The sequence below is a fragment of the Seriola lalandi genome, unplaced genomic scaffold (genome assembly GCF_002814215.2).
Source record: "Seriola lalandi dorsalis isolate HSWRI2012SDOR001 ecotype SW California unplaced genomic scaffold, Sedor1 jcf7180002054898, whole genome shotgun sequence".
NCBI classification, from domain to species: domain Eukaryota; kingdom Metazoa; phylum Chordata; class Actinopteri; order Carangiformes; family Carangidae; genus Seriola; species Seriola lalandi.
The window spans coordinates 3,066,799-3,091,116 of NW_019525450.1; the positions used below are offsets into that span (position 1 = coordinate 3,066,799).

The 24,318-nt window shown below is 40.2% G+C and overlaps 1 protein-coding gene across 1 annotated transcript in view; it reads right to left on the reverse strand.

Moving 5' to 3' along the window:
- phkb (phosphorylase kinase, beta) overlaps window positions 1-24,318 on the reverse strand; it is a 104,286-nt gene that overhangs the window by 79,293 nt on the left and 675 nt on the right. Inside the window, exons 2-6 of the mRNA XM_087180247.1 lie at window positions 22,345-22,431; window positions 10,879-11,017; window positions 5,987-6,086; window positions 2,242-2,349; window positions 1,578-1,658 (exon numbers count right to left, since the gene is read on the reverse strand). Coding sequence (XP_087036373.1) covers window positions 1,578-1,658; window positions 2,242-2,349; window positions 5,987-6,086; window positions 10,879-11,017; window positions 22,345-22,431 — 515 coding nt within the window. The remainder of the gene's footprint in view (window positions 1-1,577; window positions 1,659-2,241; window positions 2,350-5,986; window positions 6,087-10,878; window positions 11,018-22,344; window positions 22,432-24,318) is intronic.

Consider the following 24,318-nt stretch of genomic DNA (forward strand, 5'->3'; position numbering starts at 1 on the left):
GGTGTGGGGGGGGTGGCAGACCTCTTCCGTTTGAATTACACAACCTAATAAGCACTGTTTAAACATGCAAATTAAAGCTGCTGCACAAACAGGGCTGCCCTCATAAAAAAAGTATCATTGTCAGTGTCTTTGCAATCAGGAGTGAGAAATGGAGAAAAATTTGAGGTTATTTGGAGGGTGGCTCAGTAAGCAAAGTGAGTGCCATGTTGGCCATGTCCTTACTTTTTTCAAATAAGAGCAATCTAGTAAAAAAAAAAAAAATTGGATTCCTTTACAGAACAAATTTCACCACTCTGTGGCTGTAAGTAAAGCTGTGAATGAGCGAGACTGTAAAAACTAACAGAATTAATGAGTTTCCAACTGCTCCTGAAGGCCACACAATAAACAGCACAGTGTGTAAACTTAACAGCCACGTCTCCTTGTTGTTTTATTAAGAGCCAAACATAAAGAAGACAACAATTGACAGCAGACAGATACATTAAAACTCCACTCAAAGAAGCTCCTCAGTAATAATCTGAATAAGTTGGCTTGCTGCCAAATAAGACGTTATCGGTTCGATTCCCAGGAGGACATTTAAGCTCCACAATGAAATCGTCTAAACGTGTCCCTGTTGAAAGTCAATGGAGCGTCTTAGCAAAAATATAAATGTGAGCTGGGCCATAAAAGTGAGATACTGTCCACTGATCCTGCATTTGTGTCGGCTCTCAGATATCTGTGGGGGATTTAGGGCACATCTAACTGGCTTTAGAAACCCCTGGGTCTCACTTTATAGCACAGAGTTGGATCCTCAGAAGGCAGCATCATATAATTTCATATCTGTGTATTTCATTAGGTCTTCAATTTGTCTTAGAACAAAGAAAAAGAGTTTAACAGTGATACATGGTGACAAATTAAAATTTTGACCTGCTGGTGGCACTAAATGAAAAGTCATGGATCACCTAAGTCAGTATGATTCAAAAACTGACTCACGGGGCAGGAAGCAGAGCGGGTCGTCTACTAATCAGAGGTCAGTAGTTTGATACCCAGCTCCTCCAGTCCACGTGTCAAAGTGTCCTTGGGCAAGATACTGAAACCCAAACTGCCACTGACGGCTGTATGTATGTGTGAATGAATGTGTGAATGTGGAAAGAATTGTAAAGCGCTTTGGGAAGACTAGAAAAGCGATGTGTGTAGTCCATTTACCATTTATAATACACCCCACTTAGACAATATTCCATACGATAGTTGAGATATCTCAGTCTAGTGATTGACAGACAGACACTGCCATTCCTACAGCCATGCCACTAGCGTGACTGAAATTGAAAGTGACCTCAAAGTACTCAAAAATAATGTCAGGGGTTATTTTACATTCACATATACAGTAAAACATACGTATATAGCAATATTGACAGTGAGGGAAAACCAGCATTCTGAACAGGAAGCAATATTCTACATTAAGAAATGTATTTGTGCTAAGATGGAGGCTGATTGCTGCTTGTCAATTGGTCAGAAAATACCAGACCAATAAACAGGACAGGTTGTAAATCCCTAGTGCACAGAATTGATCACCTTGGCAGTCATTTTAGTGTGTTGTTTACCTCATCAGTGTTGTAAATGATCTGCAGACCAGAGCAGATCATCTCCACCAGGTACAGCAGAAACAGAGAAACAGCATCGATCTGCAGCAGCGACAGAGGGAAGAGGAGGGTGGACGAGATACAATTAAGAAAATGACTATCATTTGCACACTGTGTGATATGGTCAATACAGCTGTCTTTGATTTCCTACAGGTTTTATATTAGCTGTTAGGTATTTGGCACTGAACTGCTGTCATCAATAATGCATTTTATTTCATGGTAAAGTTGATGGAGAAGAAATAACGGCCAAGAAATAAATGGATAAACAGTAAGTGCTTTGAGGATTTTTTAGTTTTTCACAGGCAAGTTACCTTGTGGTTTGATTTTGATTTTCTATCTCCCTCCCTTGATGTATTGGCCACCCTTCACTATATATGGAGTCTCAATCCACACATTACACACCACATTGACCTCTATCCATACCATTGACAGAATAATAGCTTGTTTAGTGTCAAATATAATGCACATCTACCCCTGAGGACAAGTCCATTTTTAACCTGTACATGCATGCCAAGAAGAGGGAAGAAGAAATGAGACATGTGCATATTGTGTATATGCATGTATGTGAAAAGTAATTTTAATTTGAATATTTCATCATTCTTCATGTCTCTGCTCTCTGGCCGACCTGCAGGTGGTGGTAGTCGCCGTAGGTGTAAACCTCGTCACCGGTGTCTACATTGAACACGGAGTGCAGACACTTGGAAGGGCTGGGATCCTGTTTAAACTGCTCCACCTAGTACAGAGATACACATAGACAAAGAGGAAAGGATGAAAGAGAGCGGTCAGGTGTAGGTAGTGAGCAGAGAAAGAGAGGAAGAGGCAGAGGACATTTACCGTCAATTCATTCCCTCACCAAAGACACAGCATGCCACAGTAGAACACATTAAAAAAACATTGTCGGAAAAGGTTGTGTATTTAGTTAATGCATGGTAATGAAGCATCATAATCTCTGCTGTAAATCTGTCATGCTTCAATGGCTGTGCAGTGATACTGAGGCACCTCCTCCTCACGCACTCCACTCTACAACTCCTTTCATCACTTTACTTCAACTTCTTCCGGCGCTTAAATCTCATCCCCGACTCAAAATTTTTTTCTGTTTCTATTTGAAGAGAAACTTCAGCTACTACTGTTTCAGCTTCAGCCAAACTTATATATAATATAACTGCAAAGCAAAACGTCAGCATTAGGTCCACTCATAGAGCAAGTGCTTCCCATGAAAGGAAAGATTTGCATATCTGTCAGTAACTTGTCTTGCCCTGTTCAGCATTGTTTTTATTTTTTACATAGTTATGTTAATGATAGTTAAATCAGATTCTGAATTGTGTTTTCATTCTGTGCTTGTTGCAGTTCTACAGTAAATTGTGGCTCTTCATTAAATATTGAAGAAAAGTTAAGCATGGTGTTCACTGGATGACTTTACACGGTTTACTTAACTGTTAACTAACTGTCTGTGTAGCTTTGAATAAAGACTACTCATTAGGAGGACAGTATAGACATTAAGGACCAGTTCATCTCTTTGAAATTCAGGGCTGCATGAGTCCATCCACGCCAGTGACACACACTGCACATTATATGTTGTTTCCCACATGGAATAAACAGCAACAGTCGACAACAGGTCAGTCCTCTGCGCAACAACCCAGGCAGATAAACAACGCAACACAGTCCGCTCCGAAGCAGATAAGGGTCAGATGTGGGGCAAAGAAACACATAAAAACAACAACATGTTAGTAGTTGTTTTGTGTTCAGCGGTTTGATGGTGGCTTTGTGTGCGTTTGCTGCATCAACTCGACTACACACCAAATCACGGCTAGGGCGCCAAACACTGTCGCACAGTTATAAATAATTGGCCCTTTGTCCCATTTTTACCTCGTTTGTTTCTCTTCTCCCCACCTGCTCTCACTGCTCTCTCCATCATCGAGCCCCCCCAACTGCTGTCTCCATTTTTCTCTCTTAACTCCCACCTTCCCCTCTTTCCTCACTTCTACCTCTCCTCTCCCAGTACTTTCTATTATTCACCCTCCTTTTTCTTTGTTGTCCCTCATGCTCCCTGTGTCTTGACTTCCCCCTTTTTCTTCTCCTTCTTTCCTCTGGCACACTTTCTCTACCCACCTTTTTGTCCCTCTCTCTCTCTGTTTCTCTCTCTCTCTCTCTCTTTCGCCTGCTCAGGTCATAATGGAGACCCTCTGTCCCACTTTTACTGAAACTGCTCCATTTCCTGCCATCCCACAGAGGCTAATATGCACGTGTGAGTGTGTGTGAGTGAGTGACTGAGGGGGAGATAGAGAGGAGGAGAGCTACCTCTGTCAGCAGCTAACAATAGGTGCTGCTGTTTATGTTTCTATAAAACCTACTTTTATGTAGAGGTTCCTCTGATTCTGGCTCCAGCAGAGCCACAGTGTCAAGTGGCTCTACACTCAGGATATTCTGAGAGGCCCCACATCTTGCTTATTGTTTCAAGTGCTGCAATGCGCCAATTTGAGCTTTAAATTAGTAAAACGCCCCCTGCTCCATAAAGTAATAGGTTATTGTACGCCCTCATGCATTAATTTTCCCTCTATAGCCGACACAAAACTCCTGTATTTCATTGAACCAATTACCAGGATATTACTGGACGGAGCCCAGTTTAAAGCAGTAATCAGAAAGCAGGCAACAACCTCAAAAAGGAACATCCTTTTATTCTATAAGAGACATTCGTATTTGTCATTAGGACAAATAAATATATATTCACAACAACAGGCATTTTATTTCTTTATGCATTGAGCTCTTTATTTTTCTTTGAAGGTGCTGAAAATATTTTTTTCAATCAGCTTTTGAGTAATGAGGCTGTAAAATATTTTAGCATTATTAGCATATTATTTGGAAATGTCACCTGGATGAGGTCAGGTAAAATCAACATTGACTTGTCAGTAGGAGATAGGACACACTGAAACTTTGACAAAGTGTTTTAGTAGCTAAAGCTAACAACATGTGGGATGCGAGACTTAAAGTCTTTCTTTTCTCCTAGAAATAACTTTTCTATACAACTAAACTGCACCAGCAAACAAGTTTTGTAGGAAACATATTATATATTTTATGAATGAATGAAGAGCTCCATTTATTAACAGGACTCCGCTGCTGCTAGTTGGTCAGGTGGCTGGGGTGGATGGCAGGCATGTAAAGTGTCACCAGAGACCGGGGTTTGCATCTAGAATCCTGTCTGTTGTTAGTTTTGGGCAACAACAACTCTTTGGTTAAGGATAGGAAAAGATTGTGGTTTTGGTTAAATGTATATAAACACTTTGTATCTGAGGTCATTGTGAACTTTTTCTGTATTAAACCAGACCTTTCCCTAACCTGTGCAGTCAGACCCTAAACATCAGTTTAATAATGTTGCAGTCACACAAAACTAGTGGATAATCTGTAAAGATACTACAGGTTGCATTTAAATGTAATCAGGTTGCTACAAAACATATTTATTGTTAGTTTAGTTTTATAGAAATTACATTTCTAGGAGACAGTGTTGGTGCCTGAAAAATGATTTTATACTTTTGCATACTGGAGCTTCTCTGTGTATATATATATACAATTTTTTTCTCAAACTAAAAGGCAAACATTTTCACTTATCAAAATTAAATAATTCTGAAGGATATTTCCTTGGTTCCTTATACTCTATATTATAGGTTGACAGTGGGGCCCAGCTGCTATATTTGCTCTGTGATATTTGCCCAGCAGTGGCCCCGTGTCACGTCTCCATTAAAAATGCCATGTTCTCCGTAAGTGTTGGAGACGGGGCCGTAATGAGCGCTGCTCTGTGTAATTAACTGTGTAAACGCAGCTTTGTAATTAAGACACCGAAAAGCTCTCCCCTAAATTAGGTCGTCAAGGTCGAAGCAAGATGAAACAGAATGGCTTTCAAAGGCACACACTCTACACATGCACGTACACAGTGGCACAGCTGGCTGCTGTATTAAAAGATGTTGTTCATGCGGAATAAAAAAAAAACAGTGTGCAACGGACATTTCTGGTTCCGCTTTGGGCACGTATAATGGTGTGTTTTGCCACTTTTCATTTGCAACCTACTCATGCACGTGCATCAGGTTTCCTCTAGACGTGCCGTGACATTTCCCCCTTAGGAGCAAAAAGTCTTTGGCAATTAACAGATTGCTGGTTATTAAGCACTTAGAACTAAAGCAACCGGTTCCCATTGTCATTTGTTATGATATGAAGAAGGGACCAGATGTGTCCAGTGCTCCAGCTCTGAGAGGCTTTGATGAATAGCAGCTCAGGAATGCACCTTTGATCTGTAATACGGTGTGTAATTGCATGGCGCTTTTATGCAAACATGCAGTGTAAAAGCTGAGGAGCTGACTGGAGGCCGGCTATAAACTCACCTTATCAGCCTGTCTCATGTAGCAGTAGAGGATCCCTCTCATGCACTTGATGGCAGAGTGCTCCAGTTCATGCGTTCGCCCCATGTCATCATCGATGCGTCTGGACAGCAGAGAAAAGAGGGCGAACACATCAGGGAAGGACACACAGTGTTGTTTTTTTAAAGATAGCAATTACCAGTTGTGTCTTATTTTTGTAGTTTTGGTCGTTTTTTCTAAAGGTTATTTGTTCTTAACAAAGTAAACAAGGCAATCGGCAGTCGAAGGGTCAGACATGCTGCAGGCAAGACAACAGTTTAACCACAGCTTCTAAACCAAGTGCACACAAAATGTTGGTAACACTGCTATGTGGGTTTTTCTCGGGTTTATAAGCAAATATAAGAAGTACAGCAGGTTAAAGCCGAACCAGAGTTGGTCTGTAAACTGTGACAGCCTATTTATTTAAGATGAACAGTAAATATGGTAATGATTCAACTATTTGCAGTAGATGTAACCGTACAAAATGCAGATGCGTATTGCAGTAGTATAAGGGTGCTCAAACACAGTCTGGTGGTGTTTGTCTGAGCTGGTGTGAAAGCTTTCAACTAAACTGTGATGTGGACCAAACAACTGGCCTTGAGACCACCTGAAAAGGAAGTTCTGACATATTATGTCCTGTTACAGTCTCAGATAATAATTAGTAATTTTCTTCATGGGCTGTTAGTGTCCATTAGAGAAGATAAATAAATGTGGAAGCCGTCAGTCTCATGGGTCGACTATATTCAGCTGACCTGCTCAATAAATGAACAACCTGTCATTTCACATGAATTCATGTTTATTCCTCTTTATTCGTTTGGAAGAAATTGGTGTGAACAGTAAACAGATGAGCACTAAGAAGCCACCTTGATCTGGACAAACTGAAGTCAGCTACAGATGTAAAAGTAAACTGGCAGTGTTTTTACCACAGAGTAGACTGCCTTAAAAAAATCACTGTGCAATTTCTAAACCCTTTAAAAAACCTTTCTGTTAAACTCACATGCCTGGGGCGACATGTGGCGTAGTGGTCTTAGCAGGCGCCCCATGTGTAGAGGCTACAGTCCTCGCTGCAGTTGGCCCTGGTTCGAGTCCTGCATAGGACGGCCTTTGCTGCATGTCATTCCCCCTCTCTCTGCCTCCCCATTTCCTGTCTCTCTCTACTATCCTATCCAATAAAGGCACAAAGGCACAAAAAAATATACTTAAAAAAAAAAAAAACTCACATGCCTATCATCCCAAAGAAGTAATAAAAGTAAAATCACTTGTGGACAAGCATTACTGTGTAGTTTTTAAGACAGTAATCTTGGTAACATACAGTATGACTCAGAAGTCAATCAATTATGATTGCAGTGGCATGGGAAAGTGTTAACCCAGCCCTTCATCATGTACGTTTGAGAACTGACAGCCCCACTAGGAATATGCTGATTGGCATGCGTTCACGAAATGCCGCCTTAAAAAAATACCACCTTGTTTTCAGTCACGTGCTTCCCCCCCGTCCACCGAACGTTAGTACGTTTTCTCTCAAAGCGAAGTTAGTGATAGGGATGACACGAGCACAAATACTGAACCTCAGGCTTCGTCTCCACTCACTCACTCACTCACTCACTCACTCACTCACTCACTCACTCACTCACTCACTCACTCACTCACTCACTCACTCACTCACTCACTCACTCACTTTTTGCTAGATTTACACCTGGCATCCACACTGCTGTTGAGTTTTCAAGCCCCTAAAGCAGAGACTTTTGGAAACACTGCTGGCCCCATTTAAGTTTGAAAACTCATTGTAGTCTGGACGGGCAGAAGCGGAGAGTTTTGGAGAAGATGACGCAGACCACCGCCTCGCCTCCTGATTGAGTCTTATCAGTCATGACTAGCAGATAGTGGTGAGCGCATCATGGATAGCTACCTAAGGTAACACCACCATATTGGAGCACAATGACACTGCAGAATATGAAGTGTGTGGCTCAAAAAGACAGAGACTGATAAGCATCAAAGTAATCATTCATTAATCATAAGAGGTAAAAGTTTGAAATAATCGTAATATTGATTTACGACAGAGGTCATCCTAATAATGACTTTGAGAAAAGCCAGGCCACTCATGTGAAACTTGTTTAAAGTTCAGTGGTACACAGTCCATTAATCACACTGTCTTTTAGCTGCGACCCTCCACATCAGGACTGATTGGAGGCAGAGGGTGTAGCATCTTTTCATCTACCAACGTCCTACCATTCCACAAATGGACCAGGGGTTGCAGTAACATACCCAGCTCTTCTAATTTAATTACAGTTAATCAGAAAATACAACCCCCCCCCTTTAAATTATTAAATTACAACAAATAAATAGAATAAAGAATAAAATGTGACTGGACAAGGTGGTGGTTGAAACTTATCATGTCTATTAAGTAAAGAAGTTTGAGGCGATTTCAACTGCCAGTCTCGTCATTGACTCTCTATCTCTCTCACACACACACACACACACACACACACACACACACACAGGCGCGCGCACACACACAGCAGCTGGGCGTGAAGTAAGTAATGGCACTAGCCAAGCCTGTCAGATGAGAATAATCTTAATTAAATCCCAGTGACAATTCTAATAGGAGGCAGCCATGACTGATGACTGGGATCTGCCGCTGGTCACATCACTGCAGTAGACTCTATTTTTACCCCTCTCTTTCCCTGTCTTCCCCCTCCATCTCATTTCTTCTCTCTCTTATCTCTCCATTCGCTTGATCTCTCCTCTGCCCACCTTACCCTCCAACTCCCCCCTCCCATCTTCTCCTTCAGTCTCTCTCTCTCTCTCTCTCTCTCTGGATCCTCCTCCCGTTTCCACTTTGGCTCCATCCTTCCAATCTGTCTGTCTCTCTCTCTCTCCACATCTTTCTCTCCATCCATTCCCCTCTCGCTCTCTCTCTCTCTCTCTCTCTCTGTCCTATTAGAGGCTCATTTTGTGAAAGTGCTCTTTTTCCTAGAAACTAATCACTGAGGAATGCAGGCATCAAGAGCAGGCACAGTTGTTAAAGGAGTTTGGGGCCTTTTTCGTCTGTTCTCGGAGCAATCTTTAAGTGTTCTCCTTGAACCAATAATTGAGATGTGTTTTAAAAGCAAAGCCTTCAAATCAGAGACGCAGATTAAAGATCAGGGTCAGTAAGTATGAAACAGAAGATACTTTAACGATAACAAAAGTTGTAGAAAAAGTCATACAGGGCCAGAACACTGTTTCAAAAAACTGGGCATTCTTGGTCTGTTTGGCACATAATGCTCTATGAACTATGAGTGATCTGCTTGTCAATTTTTGTGTTTCTTTTACATTACTTTTACTGCACAGTAGTTTCTCCCACAACCGGTGGGTCAAACATACAAATCAAACAAAATTTGCTCCATTTGTGCACAGGTTTTTATGTCATTTATGGTTCACTTGCATAGTCACATGCAAAATGATGGAATTTATTGTGAAAGTAATACAAGATTAAATGGTTGATTTATCATTTTAATATCAAAATGTAGAGGTAAAATCATTAGTTGACTATTCATTCAGTCATGAGTTTCTTTTATGAAATTGATTGCGTTGTGTGAATGTGCTCTTGTCATACGTTGAAGAAGCCCACTGTTCTCCTCATCATGTTCATGCTTGAAGAGGTCGAAAGCTGCAGGTGATTTAGGTCTTTATGAAACTTAAGGTTTCTTGTGTCATAGGACATATACTCAAGTAGCAGACATGTGTATGTACATCTCGTGGGTGTTGGCTATTAGTTGTAATCATAAAGTGATATGTATCTTTATGAGTTTGTGTTCATTTCTTCGTCCCTTGTTCTTGTTCTATAAAAGGTTAGCCTGACTCTCTATTGTTGGGACAGTTTTGTGTGAGCCTTGTCCCCTTATTATTATTAATAATAATCTTTTATTAATCTTTGGGTCGATCAGTGTCTGTTCTTTTATTTCTGTTTATGTCCAATGTTTTAGCAGAAGATCACCAACACTATCCTTTCCTGTACATAGCAGCAAGCACTCTGCCGAAAAAAAAAGCTGCACTTACCGAAGTGACTCATTGTGTTCACCATAATAATAATTACCATATAGTTATGTTTTGCCTTTCAAAAACCATTTATCTGTTTATCTGTTAGAACATAAGCTGCAGCTGTTTGCATGTCTGGCTAGCTAGCTTTATAGCTTCAGTAGTTATGGTCTTACTTCCGAGGCCAAGGAGCATGTCAGTGACTAATCACATTAGTTTGTGGGGTTACAAGTTATTTTAAAACAGACTCAGTAACAACCAGCACATCCACTGTGCCATATTTCCCTACTACGTGGAAGTTCGATCTGGATGCTATAAGAGTGTTAGCGGCTCTGCCCTGCTCCTTATTGAACTTGGGGAAGTTTACACTCCACCAGGCACAGCCAAATTAATTATAGTGTTGCATTCACCAAACACACTGGTTAGTCTCCATCCTAAATGATTTTTGTCTGGGGCATGAAGCTATGGGCTCTAACTTTTAGCACAATATTATGTATAATATGGTACAGTTCTTAGCACTGTTGTCTCACAGCTGGAAGGTTCTGGGCCCAGCTGTGACCTTTCTGTGTGGAGTTTGCATATTCTTCTCATGGCTGTGTGGGTTTCTTCCCACAGTCCAAACACATGCAGGTTTGGTTAAATGACGACTCTAAATTGGCCTAGGTGTGAATGTGAGCGTGAATGATCAGCCCTGTGATGGACTGGCCACCCGTCCAGGGTGTACCCCAACCCGATGTCCGCTGGGATTGGCTCCCTAAGGCCACACACATTACAGGTACTGCATTCAGTTTTGCAAACATAAAACAAATGTTGCACGCTTTATCGTTTATTGTGCATGTGTGTGCATGTGGTGCACTAACCGGTAGGCCATAGCCAGGGCCCAGGCACCAGCAGCACAGTACAGGGAGTCCCGGACCTTGGCCTCCTTGCAGGTGGAACATGTTTTGACCGGGAACAGGCCTGTGTTGGGACTCTGGTAGTTCAGAATCGTTGTTTTGACTGGATGGAAAGAAACAGAGAGAGAGAGAGAGAGAGAGAGAGAGAGAGAGAGAGAGAGAGAGAGAGAGAGAGAGAGAGAGAGAGAGACAGCGGAAGTTGTGACTCAACAGTTCTTGCAAAAATGACAATGGCACCCACATTAGTTGAAACACCAGTGACGAAAGCATCAGTAACACACAGCACTGATCCATTAGCCTTTTACAGAACAACTGAAGTGGCTCTAAAATTACTCTTAGTAGCAAGCTAAGAGTGATGCGCAGTTGTGGCCCCCACTCTCTGGAACTGTCTCCCTTAATTATAAAAAATGCTGACTCAGTATCTCGCAATGTACTTTATCCTGAAATGTGTGATTGCCCTCTATGTAACTTTTATTGTTTTCATATTTTTATCTCCTTTAACTATGTATTTTCTTATTGTTTCCACCTTACAACACCTTGTTACCCAGGTTTCGAAAGGTGCTTTATAAATAAAGTTTACTTACTTAAATATAATCCCAAACAAGTCAAGAAGACGTTTACACCAGTATTCATTACTAGCCTTCTAGGATTCACTGTGCCCATGCACACATCTAATCACCTTAGTATGTCTGTTTTCACTTGTACACAGAAGCAGCATCACTCTAATCACACCTAAGTCAATCCGAACCATATACACTGTTTGGATGCTGATGTGCCAGATCGACTGTGCACCTTTTTTTTTGTTTTGCTGTGTCAGCTGGGCATCAGAAGCAGTGCAGTGTCAGACAAGAGTCATGCAGCATTTGACTACCAGCGGGTACTCTTTCTGCTTCTGGTCTGTTCGTTCCAGGGTACATTTGTAAAGTGTGGAAATATAATATTTTTTCAGCTCCTCAAGCAGGGTTACAGCTCTCTTAGTCTGCTGGCACTGCCTGACCTGTGACCTCCCACGGGCTGTGCAGCTGCTGCCACTGCCTCATCCTCTCTTCTGCGTTCCACTTATGAATATTCAGGTTCAAATAAATTAAACTGAAGCACATTTGATTGTGTTCAGTTCAATTTAGAAAAAGGCTGGGCACAGGAATTTGGCAGACAATTATTTTTCTTTGATCAAAGTAAGCTCAAATTAATGTAATGAAGTCAATGGGAGCAGAGCTCTTTCAGTTGTTTTGAGTGTGACAACAGATGGATGCCTATTCAAACAGAGTAAAGTGTGAACTGTGATATGGAAAGTGTGGCTGCAATAGACGAATAGTAACAATTCCTAGAGGAATATCACTTGGAGCCACAATGCCATTGTTTAGCTTCAGAAGACTTTGACTGTGCTGCACAATCTGACACAGAGTTGGTCTATGTCCATGTCAGTGGTGTGCAGTAGCTGACTTTGACCTCTGATCTCCCTGTGAGGGACTTTGCCATTCTTAAATATATGTAAGCCACTTAGAAAACATAACATTGAATGACCTGCAGTGTTTCTTTACTTCTGCATTCTGCACCATTGGAACATCAGAGTAGAAATGAAGAAATCGCCCATGGAAGCTTCCTCATGTGGTTCATGTTTGCACCTCAAACATAAACTTTAACCCAACATCTTCTTCCTTAAAAGTTGCCTGAGAAAAAAAAAAACTACATATGCTAATAATAATACTATAACTATTACTCACCTAAAGCTTAAATATTGCAGGTAAATATAACCTGCATGTATATTTTGTACAGAAATTCATGGTCTCCAGTGGAAGAAACTTATTCAGTGGATTTACATGGACTTAAGTAACAGGGTTACTTAGAGAAACTAGGTTAGATGGGTAACTGGAGAACACATAGTGTACTATACATATGCACTGCAGTTACCTGGTTACTGTAAATCCACCTATACATTCAGCATATCAGTCAGTTTAATTCCTCCCTTACACCCAAGCGTCTTTTGGAAGGCTTATTGATTTTAACTGTAGTGAAAGAAGACAACTTTTTTTTTGGCATGTGTCGGAGCAGACAGTGCAGTGAGAGGACAGACAGATAGAGAACAGCTTTTCCTCACAGCACAAATATGTTTGAATTTAACAGATAGTCACATGTTGGGGTTAGAGACTTACTTAGACTTTAAAAGGCTTTAATTTGACTCTGGTTGGTATAATTTTAAATGCTAGAACATATCACTCTGTGTGGTGATCTCTCTCATCCACCTCCCTGTCTCTTTGCCATGCACATAAGTACTTGTAAGTAGCCAATTAGAAACACAGTCATTCAGTATACGTGGCCAGGAAAAATCTAACTGGGTAAACATGATTTCTCCAAACAGAGAAAACAGGTTTCTTGTTTACGTGATAGTAACAGAATCAGCTTCCTGGAGAAAGTCAACTGTAACCTGATTACTTAAGTGCATGGAAATGACTCTTCCTCTAGTGCAACCAGTTGCCTTGACATCTTTTGACCTGTAAATCACCATATCAATGCTCACTGGGGTGAGGGTACAACAACAAAAATAAGTCTGAAACACTACAGTGCCAGCAGCAGCCAGTGTGAAGAGAAAGTACCAACGTGTATATATTATTTTGGTGTTACCAGAATGACTGGGAAGGTCTACAGTAGATAATGACAAAGGTCACTTCTGTGGAAATAAGGGAGACATTTTTCAGCTGAGGTTGTGACTACGACAATCTGACTGCATTAAAGAGGCGAGCGAAGATAAACTAAGATGGTTCAAGTTCACAAAAGTTCATGCTCAGCATCAGTTACTGAGGACAGAACAACGGATGAAAGCTCTTAATGCGAACAAATCGAGGCTCTCCAATAATATATGCTGAAATATTACCTGCTCAAACAGAAGGCCTCCGGGAAAGTAATTTATCTATTTCGCACCCCCCATCCCCCCACCCCACACACACACACACACACACACACACACACACTCATATCCTCCTCTCCTGCAGAGGTCCCCTCACTGATGACTAATCTGTCTGGAGGGATCATTTCATTTTTCATCAGAACATTATGCCGGAGCAAATGAAGGGGACATCCATTCTGCACTGTTGTTTGTTACAGAGCAAAAGAGAGACGGAGAGAGCGAGAGTGGTAGAAAGAGAGATGGATGGACACAGGGATCAGGGAAGGAGAGATACAGAAGATGTGTGTGTGTGTGTGTGTGTGTGTGTGTGTGTGTGTGTGCGTGTGACAGAAAAAAGAGCATGTATGTGTGCATGGGTGAATAAAAAGAGTTAAAGTAAAGGGTACTGGGAGATAAACAGGGGGTGGGAGTGTCAATCTGTTAGTGCGTGTGAGTATGTCTGATTGTGTGTGCATGTTTGTGTGTGTATTGGTCAATTGAAGGCGACAGTTACACTAGCAATGAGATAAAGAGGTCGATGGGGGGAATTGGGCAGAATATTAATAAACCTCTCAGGTAGCCCACCTCCAAGTGTCATGCTAATGAGGTGTGCACTCACATGCATGCACACACGTACACACTACTTTGTATCGCTAGTCTCAGAACATTAAAATGACTCATTCTGTATATAACCCTGGATTTTATAAAGTAACTCTATTTGAAAAGATGAACCGTGAATATAAAGTGGCCCACATGCAAAGACTAATATAGTCACTGATTTTTTTGTCCTTGTACGGACACTTGGTCTCAGCATAGAGTAAATTAAGTGTAAACACGCATGCTTAGAGACAGGGACACACACACACACACACACACACACACACATACACACACACAATCCCCTCACGATTCATCTGGATTGCTCTCATATGTTAACCAGTAATAGGACAGTGCCATTGGGTATAGGCTAATTTTGACTGTGGCAGAATGTGAAAGGCTAAAAGATGTACTGGTCATCATACACACCAGAAACACACACTGGTTCATCTCAATGTGCTGTCTGTCTTGTTAACAACAAGTGTTGAGGGAGCTGTGGCCAAAGATTCATTATCTGTTCTAGAAAGCCAAATCTGTCATGATAGTATGTAGGAGCTTCTTATTTTCAGATTATAGGTCCATTGAGGGCTGCACTTGTAGTTTCATATTTTCTGGAACATACCTCATGACAAATCAAAATACAGATCTTTAACTGTGCTGTCAATAATGATGAATATTGACTAAATTATTATCATCAGCATCAACAGAGGGAACCATGATAACATACAATCGGCCTTTAAGAGAAAATAAATACGTCCAAAATTCCATCCGCATAATATGTCAGGTCAAAAAGTTAAGTCAACTGTATTGAAAAAAACAGAATAAAAAGAGTTGAGGTGCTCCTATACCACTCTTTTAACTGTGAGGGACTCGATGTTTCATCTTCTGTGACACAGTGCTGTGGAAGTCATCATTAGACGCAGAGTATAAACGATGAGAATGCTGAACGTTGTTCATTTTCAGCCAAGTTTCTCCGGATGCAAATCAACTGTTGTTGGGAGTTTTCTTCCTACCAATCCATCAAGCTAATGTCCCACTAAATCAGCAGCTAATGTCTCAGACTCACACAATCTGCTCTTTTACAATGGGCCATTTCACTGCACTGACAGGGAGGAGAAAATGAGAGAAGATGATGAAAAAAAAAAATACAGCCAGATAGATTGAAAAGAGAAAATAGAAATAGAGAGCAAAGATACAGTCAGAAACAGTGAGATTATATTTGTACACCCCCAAAGCACATGCTAAAGGAAAAATATGGAAATACACCAACTGTGATGTTCATTGTTCATGCCAGTCTTAACATTAACTTGTCCGTCTACTTCTGCTGATGCTGATATAATATTTCCAGCAATAAAACATCTGTGACATGAGTTACTGTGTAATGAAGTATGAATGAACTGGCTACAAAACCCCACTTGTCACAAAATGCTGACAGAGTAGAAACAGATAACTGAACTTCCATAGTGAAATATATACATTTTAATGGAATGATTCATCACTATAGGAAATATACTTCTTAGGTTTTGGCAATATCCAAAATGTAATATCTTGACACTGTCCAGCCCAGATGTTGCTATATGTGATATATGATGCCATGTTGCTTACTGTACAATGTACAACTGCTGTGGGAGCTTACTGTACAATGTACAGTAAGCAAAGCAGTGAAATGAGGGTTGAACTCAGCGACAGGACAGACTGTACAAACTGCAAAGAAAAAAAATTGATATAATGAAAAATATTGCATATGGCAGGAAATATCATGATATTCAATATTATTGAATATCGGCCCAAGTCCAATACTTATTTGCTTTATTTTCAAGAGTGAGATGAGAAGAGAAGATCAATATCAATCTCATGTCTAGAACAAGCTCAAGGCAGGAGGTGATGTTTAGTTTAGTTTAGCATGAAGACTGGAGGCATGGGTAAACAGCTTTCCTAGTTCAACATGGACGCTGTGTTGTCATAATAATAGATAAAATAATAAGATATATAAAACATACAAACAAATCAAAGTAAAATATAAATTAATTTAATTAGGCATTACATGATAAAAGCTTTTTTATAAAAATGTGTCTTAAAAAGTGAGACAAAACAAGGTTGTTCCAAATTATGAGGGTCCTAACAGTAAAGGCCCTGTCTCCTTTGATTTTCACCCGAGACCTTGGAATGGCCAGCAGTGCACCACCAGAGGATCTCAGACTGCGTCCTGGCTCATAGGGGGATAAAAGCTCAGAAATATAGAGAGGGGCCAGCCCAAGCCTGGCCTTAAAAGAAATTTAAATAATATTTAAGTCAATCCTAAAATAAATGGGCAGCTGGTGTAAAGATGCTGAGACCGGGGGGATGTGAACACATTGTTTGGACTGAGTTTGGAGCTGAGCTGCAGCATTTTGGACTAACTGTTGGAGGTGGATTGATTTCTGACTGAGACAGGTATATAGGGAGTTACAGTTGTCAAGGTGGGAGAAAATAAGAACATGAGCGAGTTTCTCCAGATCTGTGGCTGAAATAAAAGACTTAATGTTAGCTATATTTCTCAAATGAGAAAAACATGAATGCACAACTTTCTTTACCTGTTTTTTTTTTTTTTTGTTTATTTATTTGATAGGCATAATACAATTTTACATACTAAAACAAAGCAACAAAGCATGAAACTAATGTGTTGCACAAAGAGTTTATAGCTATTGCTGATTCTTGACTCCTGTCTCTAGTTGGGCTTTTATGTGTATAATGGAATTTTGGCTGAAGACTTAACATAATTTGCTAGTTCACTAGTTTCCATGATTTGAGGTCTTTTTGCTGAGGGACCAAGTACAATGACCTCAGATTTTTGTGTGATTTCATTGGTGGAAGTTGTCTGACATCCAGTATTTTATTTCAGTAATACACTCATGGAGGATTGCTTTGTTGGACTGGTCACCAGGTTGGACTGGAAGATAGAGCTGAGTGTCATTGGCATAACAGTGAAACTGGACATTATATTTGCAGATGATGTCACTGAAAGGGAGCATGTAAGTGGAAAATAAAATGGAACCCAGGATTGAACCCTGGGGGACACCATTATTGTTCATAAAAAAATATTTACACGATGTAACTCAAACCGCATATTGCCATTTTTTATCATGTTTTAATTTGTGTATGGATTAAACAAACAAGATATGGCAGAGTTTTATAGGTGCTGGTGGCTTTTTTCACTGTGGACAGAGCCATCTTAGCTAGCTGTTTCTCCCTGCCTTGAGTCTTTATGCTCTGTACTGTACTGTATGCACAGACTGACAATGATATCAAACTTTTCAACTCACTGTCAAAGAGAAAGCATATCAGCTTATTTAAGTATATACGTTATATAAGTGTTGTGTGTTTTTGTTGCACACAGGTCCACAATATACAGGGATGTTTATTTGCAAGGAATCCTTTTTTTGGGCAGTTTAATGCCTTTATTGTCAGAGAGAAGATGACATGCAGCAAAAGGCTCCAGCTGGATTCAAATCGGGCCACTGAGGTAAGGACTGAGCCTAAGTAGTTTGCGCTCTACCAAGTGACTCTACTGGCCTGAACTGGCTGAACACAGCAAAAGATGAGGGAATCTGAGAAGCTGAAAAAGAAAAAAAGAGAAAAAAATAAAGGACAGAAAAAGAATCAAATATTTAAAACAATGTGAAGAAAAGACAACTCAGATAACCATATGTTTTTGCAATAAGCTCTTAATGACTATATAAAAAAAAAATTGTTTTCTCCAGTCTTTAATCGGTGCGAGCCAGACGGCAGAGCGATAGTGCCTTCTGCCTCTAGTATTATCAGGAAGCAGCGTGAGTCAATGGAGTGTGGCCACATTGCCACATAAACAAGGAACCATAGGAAAGTGTGGGAGTGAAAGAAGAGGGGAGAAAAAAAAGAGAAAGAGGTGATGGAGAGATGAACTATGAGAGATGGAGGTAAACTTTCCCCTGTTATTCTTTCCTTGATAATGGAAAACAAGACCCCTATCACAACAGCAGTGTAAGCTTAATACTCCTGCCTTCGACTGAGCTGGGGGCGGCTGTGCAACAAAACAACAAGGAAAGAGAAAGGAGGAAATATGTAACTGGTTTGATTTGTCATTGTCACCCCAACCTCTCCTCTCTCCACCCCTTTTCCTCCCTGAAACTGAGAGAACGCAGGTATATTGGCAGGCAGGTCTGGGTGCCGGTGATAACAATGTTGGCTTTGTTCCCCGCTCGAATTGGACAAGCGCTTCCAGCCGCCACCCAACACAACAATTAACAAGCCCAATGTTCAACGCTGCGTTTTCAACATACTGCAATCTGGCGGCAGCTTTCCTCTGTAAATCTATAAGGGTTTCAATGCAGCTGATGCTGGAGGCAACGCTGTGCTCGCTGATAGCAGCAAATCTGTTCCAACGGACAGCTACACCTGTTGCACACTGAGCTCTTTTTATTGTCTTCTGTTACTTTTCCAAACACATACACATGCAGCTTAATACAGCCACGCGGCATCTAACACACACACACACACACACACACACACACACACACACACACACACAGACAGACACACACACACACACACACACACACACACACACACACACACACACACACACACACACACAAAAACATGCTGCCCTGTCTTCATCAGGGCAGACCAATGGGCTGTGTCATATCTGCCCGAAGTGTATTCATGTGGGAAAACGGTTGATCCAGACCAGGAGAGTTGCTTTCACACGGGACAGGATGCATTAACAACCCCTCAATCCACACCTGGCTTAGAGAAGTAACAGCTTACTTCTGGAAAAGCTGTAATTTACATTTAAGTCTTAAGTAAATCCACCGCCTGAGCCGAATCCTGACCCAAAGCTGTTATTTGTCTGTCTTGTTAGTTTTCTTTTCTACTGTGATAGATATGCCCCTATGAAATGTATATCAGTTTGACATTATTTAATTTTTTATTAAGGGTACTGTGACTTTTAAGTACCATAAACAGCAACGCATATGAACATTCTATATTTGGGAAAAACTATATTTACTGAGAAAGAAATGTTATATATTCTGTACTGAAGCAACTCTGCGGCACAGGTTGTGTATATGGTTCCTTCACACTAGGTGCTTCTAGCAAGCACCGTCTCGTTGCCAGCTTCCTCAATTCAACATGTGTGACTAAATTTGGATTCAGTTTACGACTTGTTTGGAGTTATCAGCTCTGCAACTCTTAAATATGCAGCAGTCAGTCGCCACCAACCCAGATGATGTAACTGTTTACACATGATCCAGGATTTGTAGATGAAGCTGGTGTAGGGTTGCAGGGGAGAGAACAAGTGTCTGTTGAACATTTCAAAACACGCATCATCATCACAGCCTGTGAAACAGTAGCATGCTGTGCTGTGGACTACACTGTGTTCTGCAATCACTTAAATGTCATAGGTACAGAGACACTGGCAAGCTCCAAGCAGGCATGACATGTGTTATGTGTCAGGTTTTTCCACATCTCTACAACTACACACAGTACATAACTACAGGCAAATGTAGCTTATCAAATATGTAAGATCACAGATCATTTGTCTTAAAAGAAGCAAGAAAACCATTATAAAAACCCTAAAGAACTATAAATGTATGAATTTCCTCCTGGTCTACTGTTCTGTGTCTGTTCGTTACCTCAGAAAAAGCAACTGAGAAAAGAGCAGCTCGTGTCCACAGTGGCAAAACTAGCCCTGATCCTCGGGGACAGCATCCTGAGCTGTATTACCAGAATCTAACAGCCACACACAGCCAGAGGCAACACATGATCCCTACTTCTGCACACTAAACCCAACCCAATCTGATTAGAAGAAGTAGCATGTTTGGCCCATCCCCTCGTTTTGCTCCTTAGCTCCACTCGATATTGATTTTTACTGTGAAATAAAAAGGAGAATGGATCTAGTTTGTCACCATAAAGCAAAATAAACACAAAAGAAACACTTTATATATATATATATATATATATATTTTGGTTTGTGACCCACAATTACTGCAGTTCCATATTTGGCTTTGATAAAAACAGTGTACCTAGGCTTGCGAGCTGCACTTTCACATACTTAAATTCATAGTACTTCCTAAACACAAACACCTGCAACTTTTAAATTATGTTATTGCTTGTTTCACTGTGTCTTTTGGTCCATGTCTTTCATGAACTACTACATCTTCTCCTCTCATCAAGGCTCGTAAAGTGTGTGGCGTAAACACAGACCATTCTCACAGCAGACATTTTGACTCATCAGACACAGGTGTAGCAAATAAGATTAATAATGGCTGCATTCACTTTAGGTGCTGCAGTGCCAGGGCCCTGCTATTATACATGCTGGCTCACTGGCATTGCTTACTGGCGGTAACTAGGTGGAATGAAACCATCATTAATGTTATTAGTTACACATATACTGTTTGGAAAATGACAAATAAAGACCTCGTCAGGGAAAGGTCTATCATTAGACAGACTGATCTCAATTTGTAGTGAGTGTACTGGCATTGCAGCAACAAATCTGACAGCAATTTGCTCACATTTCAGATCTGCTGTTTAACCTTCTTTAACCCTTGGCCCAGTCACACAAGCATTTTTAAACAGCAATATTTCACATCAAATTCTTTTTCTTTTCTTTTTTTATTTTTTTTACTGGGCTCTTCACCTCTTTAGTAAAGCTGCTTTCACTTTGTTGATATCCAAAGGGATAATCTTAGTGATACTATATGTTTAGCTGTGAGGCAGTGAGGTGTGGTTTCTTTGTGTGTACTGGGAGGTAGCACTCGCTGATTCAGTGCTGCACTCACAGCTGCTGCTAATTTAGTAATCACTACTAATGTGTATTTATCTCTCCTGTAGTGAAGCTCCAGTTTCCTTTACTGCATCACCATATGTAAATCTGCCACTTGTTGAGTTTGTGTCCTTCCTGAGTTTTTCTTAGCTACCAACTTTAAACTAATGATTTGCAACAACCTTTTGCAAATGTAGGGATGACTTTATTTATTTATTATTATGTTTTGCTTACTTTATAAGCATGTGCAATGTTGACCATATTCCCTTGCCTGTTTTACACCTCAATTCAAATGTGTCGATCTATATTAGCAAATCTTGTCAGTTACTCAACAAGTTTAAATGGCAGTTCTAGCTTGTGGACATAGCTTTATTTGAGTGCTGTGTAAATCTCCATATAGTAATGCTAACATTGTACCTAGTAAACATAATAACAGTTGGTGCAACCAGCTCCTGGGTTCTTAAAGGTCCCATATTGTATAAAGGTAGATTTTCGTCTCATTTTTGATTATAATTCAGGTCTAGGTTGTATATTAATATTGTGAAAGTATCAAAGCCTCAGTCCACAGAGAAATGTACACAGCCTGTATTCAGAAACTGAGCCTTAAAAACAAGCCGTCAGGACTTCTGTAACTTTATGATGTCACAACAAAGCAGTCACTGCCAGGACTTGGTTTCTCTGAGTGTTTACCTGTAATCTGCTAGATTTTTATTCGATCACGAAGAACAGTCAGTCGACCTGTTGTTACCAGAGCTCCAGTGCTTCTGTAACATCCAGTAACCCCCTAGCCCAGTTTTACCCGGCCAGCCGAGAACAGTTTGTCTCTAAACAATACTGTATGTCTGCAAGATGCAGTCACGATACCCAAGACTGCAATTTTGGAATATCGACAATGGCAAAACACAGTCGCATACATTAGCTCCATGTTGGCCATGTTGCAGCCGGGATGCATGTTTTCAGAGAGAAAAATGATCAGTTCCTGGAACACGGTGACAAGAGGAGTTTTTCTTTCTAACCTGTATGTAGTTTGCAATCATGCATACTGCATTTGGTAGAACTGTTGATTTGTTGGTTCACAGCAGTGCCTTTAGTTTCGGATGACGTTAATTTTAGGTAACCCCCGCTTCACACTATTGATAGGTTGACAATAGTGAATATGTGTACTTACCGGCACTGTAGTAGCGGTCCAGTTTCTCCCATAGGGGCTCATCCTCACGCTGAAGGTTGGACAGCTTAAGAGGTTCATAGATGGAACCTATAGAAGAAAACATCTGTTAGATGCAAAGGGGCATGCTCTCTAATCAGTAACCAGTGTTAATCCACTCCAAATATTGACTTACAACATTTTGTCCTAAATTGATGTATTGGTTTTATGTCTTAAGGACTAAAATGGAGTAAGGTGAAATCAATAATCCATGGGGTTTCAACTTAAAGTTTCATGGTGATTCTTAAGGTTTTTCTTGGGAGTCTTGTATTTTATATTCCAGTATATTTAAATGAAAATGGGTCTTCAGATAGCAATAGCTTGTGGATATCTTTCTGTAATCAAATCTTACTGATTCTAATGAATATAAGAGAAAATGAGCACCAGAGTAAATAAAAAGAAAAGGCAAAAGAAGAAAAAACTACTAAACACATGCCATCAGTAAATTTGTTTTTTCACTGCAACACACCGCATCTCAAAGTGCTCGACAGACAAAACAACATTCAGGCCACAAGCTAAAAATTCTAATTGTAATATGTGACTTTCCACCAGATATTTCCTCAGAGCTGAGAGAGTTTGAGGGAAACCCCCATCTGTTATACTTTCTCGATTCTTGGACACTTTACACTTTGCTGAGATTTGCATTTTAATAGGTTCGACCTTCGGTCAATACCACAGGTACTGAAAAATTCACATTCTAACTGAAATTAGCATAATTTCAATCAGCTTAAAAGTTGCAGGGGACAAAGCCAATTCATCTCTTTTAAAGATAACACTATAAAAGAGCATAGAGGAAGTCCAATATTCCAATTTTAATTTCTAACATGAGATCAGACAAATGTGCGCTGTTGGTGTTTGGCTGGTTTTAAACAATCCCATGACTAACTTCAGTGATGCAGACATTGAACACTCTTACAGACACAGTAAACTATAGGACTTCATTTATACTGTAAATGTATTTTGTGTAATTTTTTTGAAATAGCTAAACCCACATAAAACACACTGTACCAACAAGATCAATTCACAGTAAGGTAAATATACTGTATAGTATTACACTATTTTGCACATCCAGATTCCAAACAGTCCAAGAGGGCACAAGTGTGTAACATATTTTGTTTTTAAAGTGATAACAAAATAATTGTCATGATTTCAGTCAACTTCACAAAATATTTTTTAAAGACCATGAGACTATTATTTCCGTATGATCTTTACAGGTCCCCCTGGTCTTCTGTGCGTGGCTGACTGCATTGTTTTGCTCAGTTCTGCTGCCACTACTTACCAAGTCTATGAACTTTCCGATGAGGCCGGCCAATCGCAGCCACTGAACCAGCCATTCTCAAAAGGTGAAATTAAGGCCAATCGTCTCTCTCAGCTAAATCACAAATCTACAGCAATTCACAGGAAGGAGTTAGTAGCACAGAGTTAGATTTTAGACATGCATGAATCAATGATGAATTACAACCTGGGGTGATGATGATCATGAACAACATGCAAAAAAATTATACTGCATTGTATTTGCTTCAGAATTAAAGTTATTCTAACCATTGAGAGATATAGAATAATGGTGAATTATTATATGATGGTAATGTAATTAAGAAAAGATCTTAACAGAATAACTATGTCTCTAAATAAAGACAGTACCTGACTAGTTATTGCCAATAATGCTCCATAACATCCTACAGAATGCTGTACTGCTGTGTTAATACAGCCGTCAAATGAAAACTGGGATAACAGGTGCAAGTTGTTAGGTTAAATTTAATTTAAAATTCAGAATTTTTGCACTAAGATTAGGATATATTTTCCTTCTATTCTCTATGCAAACTGCCTTTTAGCAGATACTGAATTTTCAAGCGACAGCAGTCTTTATGACACTACTTGATTTATGGGGGAACAGTGTTATGAAATCTATATTTAGCACACTAAAATACTCTTACTACA